This window comes from Anguilla anguilla, chromosome 2 (assembly GCF_013347855.1).
Source record: "Anguilla anguilla isolate fAngAng1 chromosome 2, fAngAng1.pri, whole genome shotgun sequence".
NCBI lineage: Eukaryota > Metazoa > Chordata > Actinopteri > Anguilliformes > Anguillidae > Anguilla > Anguilla anguilla.
This window is the reverse complement of record NC_049202.1, coordinates 58,020,164-58,029,940: the sequence shown is the minus strand read 5'-3', so window position 1 is coordinate 58,029,940 and position 9,777 is coordinate 58,020,164. Positions and strand designations below refer to the sequence as shown.

Here is a 9,777-nt window from a genome sequence, read left to right as displayed (position 1 = left end):
TCTGCTCTTAATATCAAGAGCGACCCACCCATCTACAGCAGGAAGAGCGCAATTTCACACCCCGCCACTAGGAGTCTCTACTGCTCTGCTGGATGGAGCCAGCGCACAGAACACAACATGTGCACTGGAGGGTGTGTGTCTGCGTGAATGTGTTATAGGACTGGGTGTATATATGTATGTGTGTATGCATGTATGTACCTGGGTGTTTGTGCGCATGCGATCTTGTGAGATGTACGCGTGAGTGTGTGTGAGTGTGTGTGTGCGTGCACGTGTGTGAGTGTGCATATGTGTGTGTGTGTGTGTGTGTGTGTGTTTAGCAACTCTATAGGGACACTGACCATTGGCCCCTGGTGAGGTCCTTGCTCTAGGTGAGGTGCAGAGGTCAGTCACACAGTAGTCCTGTCAGGCAGACCCACGGGCACTGACCCTCTCACACTCCGCCCTCTCTTATGTCAATCATTAATGCAGCAGGGCAGCCTGCTCTTAATATACACTCTAAAATCAAGGGCATTGCAGCTCTGACTCCACAGCCCAAACAAGCAAGCAAGCAAGCCACATTATCTCTTCACTAAAGGCCACACACACACACACACTCACACACGTGACTTCCAGTTCTGTACATGAGTAGTAACACGGATAACCTGTCTGTCATGCTAAACTGCATATCACTGGAGTGCCATGTCTGACCTTGGGAGTGACGTTCAAAGAAAACAAGACATGGGTGTGCAGTGGTTTATGAGTAAAGACTCAGGGAGGCTTTGAACAGAAAAGTGTGATCATCTAAACATCAGCGGAGGTGGAAAAGGTGGGAAACCGCGGTGGAGTGGGTTCAGGTTATGTTCGCTTTCATAACAGGAAGAAGTGAAGCATTAACTACGGTGAAACTGGTGTTAGCACATCGACTTCCACTCATCTCCAAAAACAGCATTCTCCTCAGAGAGAGAGAGAGAAAGAGGGAGAGAGTGAGCAGGAGAGATGGAGAGAGACAGAAAGAGGAATGTGTTACACAACACAATTGATCGTTGCTTGTTATTAAGTGATACGTGCTAACAAGATCTGCTATATTGGGCTAATAAAGATGTTTTTTAACCATCATAGCTCCTGAACTCTGCAACACACACACACACGCACACACACATGCAGACACACACACACACACCCTGGCCCAGTACAAAACAACGCAGCTTTGCAGTTACACTGAAATACACTACATGGCCAAAAATATGAGGACACCTGACATCCAACATCTCGTCCAAAATGATGGGCATTAATACGGAGTTGGTCCACCCTTCGCTGCCATACCAACCTCCACTCTTCTGGGAAGGCTTTATCCTAGATGTTGGAGCATTGCTGCAGGGATTTGCTTCCATTCAGCCAGAAGAGCATTAGGGAGGTCGGACACTGATTGGGCAATTAGGCCTAGCTCACAATTGGCTTTCCAATTGATCCAAAATGTGTTAGATATGGTTGATGTCAGGGCTCTGTGCAGGCCAGTCAAGTTCTTCCACACTGTTCTCGACAAAACCATTTCTATATGGACCTCGCTGTGTGCCCGGGGTCATAGTCATGCTGAAACAGGAAAGGGCCTTCCCCAAACTGTTGCCACAAAGTTGGAAGCACAGAATCATCTAGAATGTCATTGTATTAAGATTTTCATTCACTGGAACTAAAGGGGCCTAGCCCAAACCATGAAAAACAGCCCCAGACCAAGAAGTGTCCAGATACTTTTGATCATATGGTGTATTTAGCAGACGCCAATATCCAGAGAGACCCAAAAATAAGACGTATTCACCAAGGCTATAAAACAGCGGGAGCCAGAACATTGATTCAGCCACAGATCATCTGACTCCACTGAGGTCTCTGATATGTTATGACTTCATCAAACTGCGAGCGACCAAAGTGCACATTGCGGGTTTTTTTAAAACAAAGTGTGCTTAATTCCATTTTAAGGCTTTTTAATGTCACAAGTGTGACTAACAAGGTGTGAAAAAAAAGTGGTAGACCTGGAACATTGATTGCGTCATAAGACCAGCCCAAAAACACATTTTTGTGTTTTTTTGACGTTTTGTTTATATGAGACCTAGGAGCAATGGAACGAGCCTTTAACTAGGAGGTCATATTAAATGGGACACTAAACTGGCTGTTAGGTTAAGCGTGAAAAGGCCCAACCCAGAGACTCACAGACCTAGTCATGTGACCTAGTTAGTGATTGAGAACAGCAATCCTGTGAAGGTGCAAAAGTGTCGTTGGGTTGCCATAGCAAGTAAATTTGTCATAATTTAGTGCCAAGCTACTGGTGACCCCGTGCCCCCACTTCACTCCTTCTCCATCTCCACAGCTTATTTTCAGCTAAATTCACTCCCCCTCTCCTCTCTACACTCTAAACAACACCCACAAGCCTTCTTTCTTTTCCATCAGGGAGAGGAGTACCACAGTATCACACAGAGACAGCAGTAAAGTGGTTCTACATGCATATATGTGTGAGTGTGTGTATGTGCGTATGCGTGCAGGTGTGTGTTTGTGTGTTTGTGTGTGTGAGTGGGAGGGAAATTTCCACCTATTAGACTGGGGTGGTGTAGCAGCAGATTGCAGAAACAGACACACTACGCTTCAGCTAATGCACTGACCCACTTTCCCATCTCTGCAGCGACAGACATCACCAGCCAAGCCCAGAGCTCACAGCTCCACATGGCCAGCCTGAAGTCTTTCAGACACACACACACACAAACATACACACACACATACACATACACACAAACATACACACACACACACAAACATACATGCACATACACACACACATGCAAACATGCACATACATACACACACACACACAGTGTCCACAGTGCCTCACATAAAAGAGCTGATTGATGCTGTTGGTGTTGTTTATAAAAGCAGAAACCACAGCTGGTGTCCCCAAAATTCTGTACGCCCATCATCTCCCCCCCCCCCAACAAACCCCCTCTCTTCCCTCAACCATTACACACCCCCATAAAACAACCCCCCCCCCCCCCCAAACCCACTCCCCTCTCACCATCCGTATGGGTGTGTGCCGGAGGTCTGCATCGGTCACCGGGACGTCCCGATCCTTCGGGGGCGCGGCCCTCTTGGCGAGCAGGCGCAGGAGGCTGGGGCCGTCTCTGGGGGGCCCTTCGGACGGGGCGTGGCCCCGGGCCCCCAGCAGCTGGCCGTAGGCACGGCAGTACAGCTCAGAGGACAGCAGTAGCCGCGTGACGGGGGGCTTGATGTGCTCCTGCTCATACTGGTCCCGATAGAAGGGCTCCCGCAGATCCAGCGGAACATTCTCTACGGGGGGAGGACAGGGACAAACAGAGCGATGTTACTCTCAACAGGACAAACACAGCAACATTACTCTACAAACACTGCAATGTTACCTTACAAACACAGCAACATTACTCTACAAACACAGCAACATTAGTCTCTACAGGACAAACAGAGCAACATTACTCTACAAACACTGCAATGTTACTCTACAAACACAGTAACGTTACTGTACAAATGCAGTAACGTTACTCTCTACAGAACAAAGCGAGCAGCATTACTTTGCAAACACAGCAACATTACTCTCTACAGGACAAACAGAGCAACATTACTCTCTGCAAACAGGAAACTGCAAACGCAACATTATTGAACACAGGGAGACAAGCACAGCAACATTAATTAACAACAGAAGACATTCAGAGCAACATTAACATCAATGGAGACAAAGGAGGAGGCATCAGATATTTGCATTTACAACAGCCTAATATTTGAATATTTTACGGTTCCCAAGAACTAATATTTGAATAATCAAACTTGGCCTTTTTTAAGCTTCAAGTTTGTGTGGAAAATTCTCTCTAAATAAAGACCCACCAAGAACATATCCGCAATGTCAGGCAGTAAATCTAATAATCTTAAAGAACAATGCGTCAAGCTGTGCAGGGACTTGGCTTCTCTCTGATGAGAATCAATGACTCTATAGATTTTCCGACATGTCGAAATAATCAAGTCATGATTTGATGGTTGATTGGTCAATGATTTAGCGTTAGCGCCCAGAGAACATTTTAGGTTAGTTCCCCAAAGGAAAAAAAATCCATAGAAATGTTTCTTGAACATTCTGTATTCGGTAGCTGAGAGAGGAAATAGACCAGGAAGAGCAGTTCAGGAGTGCGTGAGTGACACACGAGGGTATCTGAACTGACAGGGTCCCCTCACTGTGAAAACCGGCCCCAATCTGACCCCGCACCCTAACTGGCCCGTCATTTGGGATCAGACCCCGCCCCCTAACTGGCCAGTCATTTGGGATCCGACCCCGCCCCCTAACTGGCCCGTCATTTGAATGATTCAACAGAGTAAAGTGTTACAGCAATCAGCACAGCATGTCTGTCACACTGAAGAAACTCTGTGTGCGTATGTGTCTGTGTGTGCGTGCATGTGTGTGCACATGTGCGTGTGCATGTCTGCATGCGTGCATGTGTATGCACATGTGTGCGTGTGCATGAGTGTGTGTGCGTGTGTGTGTTTGTGTGTGTGTATGTCTCAAGCTGAAAGACAGACTCGGAGGGCTCTGCCATTGTAGGGTACAGCAGCAGCAGTAACAGAGAGAGTCTGAATCACATGACAGCATGGAGACTCCCTCATCCCCCCCCCCCCTCCATCTTCTCCCCCTATGACCCACATTCCAGCACCCTACATCCGGACATCCACTCAAGAAGCGAGCCTAATCTCTGTGATTGGACGCCAGCCTCAGCGTGGGACGGGCACAGATGCACCACACAGGGGTGCAAGCATCGCCCCTCTCTCCCTGGCAGGAGGGCCGAGTTTACCCCCAAAGTTTCCGCTCCTCGTGTTTTTGGAGGCGGACATGAGCACACAGTTATGCAGCCCATTTGTGAACAGGCGTTATGGGGACCTGCTTGGTCCTCGCTACCTTTTCCACACACACACACACACACACACACACATCTCTGGAGAAACCACAGTTCAGCTCAGTGCTTGCTGAGTGCACTTCGGGGACCAGTAAATGTCACAAACTGAAGTACACACACACGCTCATACCCACACACACACACACAAATACACAATCATACCCACACACACGTGCATGTGCTTTCTGTATTGTATCAATGCCATTTTTACCAATACAACGAAACTAATAAAGTACATAAGAAATATGCAGCTAGGTTGCTGGTGTGTACAGTGTACCACTGCTACAGCTCTGGTCATTAAATTACATTAGGGGCATTTAGCAGACACTCTTATCCAGACCGACTTACACAATGTTTACATAGCATTTACAATTATACAGCTGGTCAAATACTGAAGTAATGCAGGTGACGTACCTTGCTCAAGGGTATAACGGCAGTGTCCTAGCGGCGAATAGAACCTGCGACCTTTAGGTTATTAGATTGACGCTTTACCCATTATACTACACTGCTGCCCGATCAACTCTGGAACATGCCGGAACATGCTGACTCTGGCCAGAAGGCCTGAGACAGGGACCTCAGAGAACCGCAGTGCCTGCAGGTCATTCGCAGCCTCTTTTCAACTGACAGCCAGTGTAACCCTGGAAACAGTGTTTCAGCTGGAGCAAACCCTGCTGGACCCGAGCTCACTCCAGTTAGCACACTGCAGAGTGAGCTGGGCTGGGGTGGGACGCCTGCGCTCGACACTGGACCAGCTAAGACGCGCTGACTCGCCCTCTTCTTGGCATTAAATGTTGTCTCATGTTTGTATGTTTCTTGGGTTTGCCTGGTCGATTGCCAGTCCAGAATACTGAGTTTCTGCTCAGATTGGTAGGTTTCGAGGGGCTGTTCAGAACTAAGCTGTTTTTAGTTTTAAGGGTACAGTTTAGAGGTGCTGTTTCAGCCGGAATGTTGGGGTTCTCAAAGTAACTGTATTTTTGGGGGTGCTGTTAAGGCCAGATTGTTGGGATTCTCTGAGTAACAGCAGCTTTGGGGGTGCTGTTTCCTCCTGTTATCCTCCTGAGTCTGACCTGCCTCTGTCTACGAAATAAAAACAGACACAGTCTGTATATCACATCATCTGTACTGCAGAACCCCACAACCAACAGAGACAAAGAGCACAGGGACTCATTAGTGCCTCCACACACACACACACACACACACAGATACACACACACACACGCACACACAGATACACATACACACGCACACACAGGTGCATACGCAGATTCACACACAGAAACATCTGTGCAAAAATCCACCACTGCACCTCAGTTTGTACACATGCAGCATGACATTTAAAATGGCTTCATTTTTTCTGCCTTAAAGGCCAGCAGGCAGAAATTGCTGAGAGGAGGACAGAGAAGAAGACAGAGAGAGAGAGAGAGAGAGAGAGAGAGAGAGAGAGAGTGAAATCCTGTTCTCCTGAGAACAGCGGAACAGGAAGCTCTCTGTTTTAATTAGAGGGGCATTAGGTCTCGGCAGATGGAGGGAGTTCACCGCTTCACATTAACCCCGCCCGAAAGATCAAAGGTACATCTCATTGCCCTGCCCCGAAAGGGCGGGGACCTCCAGGACCCACGATGGGAGAGAGCGCACACAGACACAGCTCCGGCGCAGAGAGCCAATCGCACGGCAGTTACAGTGGCAGTTATCCGTCGTTTCAGATGGAGATAATGTTGTTCACATCAGTGGGCCTTGCCATGGCGACGCAGGCAGGGGCTGGCAGGTCTATGCTGTGTTGGTGTAATGCGGGTAGGTTCACTGCAGGTTCAAATCCGCACAACAAGAGCTTACATTTAGGCTACCGAGCTAAATACAAAGGCCAAGAGAACCAATCACACTCCTACGGCTTCACCATCGATGATATTACACCCCGTGTAGGATTTCCTCACGCAAACTTTGAACAATGCTACATTGGCATTAACACGCACAAGCACAACTTGTTTTCGCAAAGCAATGAGGGAAAATGATTCAATGATTTATCAAACTACCTGTGTAAACAGCACAGGTGAACATGTAATTCCAGCAGGCCCAGCAGGAAGAAAAAGACCTTATTAATATTGACATTTTGGGCTGAACCGTTTGTTCACGATGACTTGTACAGAGCCGTGTTCCGACTGAAGATTAACGGGAAAATATGTAACCGCGGCGATGGCTGCCAAAGATAAGACGAAGCGAGAGAGATTACGGCGAGGCCAAAGCCGCTCTGAGAGAGACGTGGGGGGGGGGGGGGGTGCGTAATTAACTGCGGGTTTTTCAAATTAATAGCGCGTTTTCACCCAAAGCAGGTCGTGGCGCGGGGATTCTGGCCGAGCAGTGGCACATGCTCGAGCCCAATTGTAGCGGTAGCGGCTAATGGAGGCACGGCGCTAATCATGCCGTTATGAGCGCTCAGATCAGGATGGAAGTGCAGCCAACACCACTGCCATTGTTTGAACTGGCATTAGGACTCTATAAAAAAAATTTTAAATTGTAATTGTACCTTCATGTAACCGTTATCCACTACTGCAGATTTGTATGCATCTGCAGTGTAGCTGAGTATAAACCCAAGACGAGTAGTCCAATTGAATGACTGGGTTTCTACATAAATAAATAAAAAGAGCAAAAAAAAAGGTCTGGTAGCGCTCTGAGGGCTAGCTAAACGCTCAAAAGACTGCCTGTTACCGACCCAATCCAGCATCAAAGACGAGTGAAGCAACCAAAAAAAAAAAACTGGCCACACGTGCAAAAAAAAAAAAAAGTATCACCAGCACTTTGTACTTTCATTGATCATGAATGCAATGGAGCCTGATATACAGTATCAGGGGTCTTTTCAAAGGGGACACCGGAGCAGCGTACGGGGACCCCATCAGAGCCTGATAAGATGGGCTACACACGAGATAACCGCTACGAATGAATAGATTGGGCTAAATCATGCCGTGGCGCTCGTTCACACAGTCAAGCATTCAATGCTCATGCGGGACAGCTGCCTCAAATGGAATGCCCAGACACGTGTGTTCCTTTAACGTCAATGCTTGCGCCAGGTAACACTGTCTCCACATACCACCAACAGCACAGGCTAGACCAGCGGTGGTAATAGAGGGACTTATTTGTCTGTGGATTTCACACCATGAACTTCTGCTCTTATTTATTTAATGAGCCTAATAATTTGCATGATCTGACATTTTAGCTAAATTTCACAATAGGCCTGTGAGTGAAAGCTGAAAGCTGCTGTTGTGTCCCTGAATTAAATATTTTAATGCAGTCTGATCAGCTAATTAAGCCAGGGATAACTGGCCTTTTCAGTAACAGAATTGGCCACCCCTGCTGAAGAAGCCACAACTGACCTGTTTCGTAGGCCACATCTGTATTTAACCAGCAGATATATTCTTAAAAATTAAGAACATAAGAATGACAGAGGATGAGAACAGGCCGTTCAGCCCCATCTTGGCTCGTCATTTCCCAACAGATGAGAGAGCACCTAGCACTGCATCAAGCCTGGACTTAGACGCCCAGAAGGCCACTGGTTCTACTCTACGACCTGATGAGCCATTCCATGAATGGAGGACTCTTTGTGTTCAAGAAATATTCCTTGATAACAGTATAGAATTTATCCTTAACCAGCTTTCACCCACGTCCCCTTAGTCCCCCTGCGGGCAAAAGCAGCAAACACGCGATGGACTGCTTTCACCAGCAGAGGGCAAGAGTTGCGGGTTGATGAACGTGTGAACGTGTCTTGTGGGCGGCACAAGAAAATAAGTCCCTTTCCTGATTTTTCACAATCCTATTTTTTTTTTGCCGTGTTCTCCATAAACAGCTCCAACACCGTGTTCTCCAAAAAACAACTGCAGTCATGTTCTCCAAAAACAACTCAAGTCGTGTTCTCCAGAAACAACTGCAGTCATATTCTCCAGAAACAGCTCCAACATCGCGCTCTCCAGAAACAGCTGCAGTCGTGGTCTCCAGAAACAGCCACACACCTTCTCAACACCGTTTCCAAGAATCATAGAGCCATTAAACTCCCTGGTTCCCTCCCCTAAGCCCTCGCTCTGGATGCTGATTCTCTGTCTCCGTGTTCACGTCCAGCGGGCTCGGCCTCGTTAAACCATCGCAGACTAGGAGAGTCCACCAAAACGAGCGACAGATAAATAAACAACCGGAGAAAAGAGGCCAGAGAAGAAGAGAGAAGGGTAAGGCCAACAGAGAGAAATTGAGAGGACAGGGGGGCAATGGGGGATGGGGAATGGAAGGATGGAGAGGACGGAGAGGTTCCCCAGCGAGAGGAAGAAAAGACGGAACTTGGGCTAATGAGAAAAGCACAGCGGAGGAGGAAAGCGGGCCAGGGAACGAGGTTGGCCAGCTCTGTCCATCGCAGCATTACACGGGGGCGCAACGTAGTATCATGGGTAAGGAGCTAGTCTTGTAATCTAAATATCACAGGTTCGATTCCCAGGTAGGACACTGGCATTGTACCCATGAGCAATGCACTTAACCTGCACTGCTTCAGTTTATATCCAGCTGTATAAATAGATGCAATGTAAAACGTTGCGTAAGTTGCTCTGGATAAGAGCATCTGCTAAATGCCTATAATGTTACTCCGTAAATCTCCTGCTGTGACCATCATCTTACCAATGAGAGAGGAATGATGGGGGGGGGGGAGATAAAGATTCTACTTTAGAGATAAAAATCCTCTATAATGCTACTTGTTGGTGACATTACCACCACAAAAAGTATTTTGAAATGAAGTGAGAGAGATAGAGAGAGAGAGAGAAGATGAGAGATGGGCACAGATGTTAATGTTTTCTCGAGCACACCGTTCACCCGCTGCATC

At 47.5% G+C, this 9,777-nt stretch overlaps 1 protein-coding gene across 6 annotated transcripts in view; it reads right to left on the bottom strand.

Annotated features, from left to right (window-relative positions):
• The window catches only part of LOC118221382 (calmodulin-regulated spectrin-associated protein 3-like), a 34,244-nt gene that overhangs the window by 17,583 nt on the left and 6,884 nt on the right, over positions 1–9,777 (bottom strand). For all 6 annotated transcript variants that reach the window (XM_035406411.1, XM_035406414.1, XM_035406412.1 and 3 more), the window contains exon 2: positions 3,035–3,306. In XM_035406411.1, the coding sequence (XP_035262302.1) occupies positions 3,035–3,306 (272 nt within the window). The remainder of the gene's footprint in view (positions 1–3,034; positions 3,307–9,777) is intronic.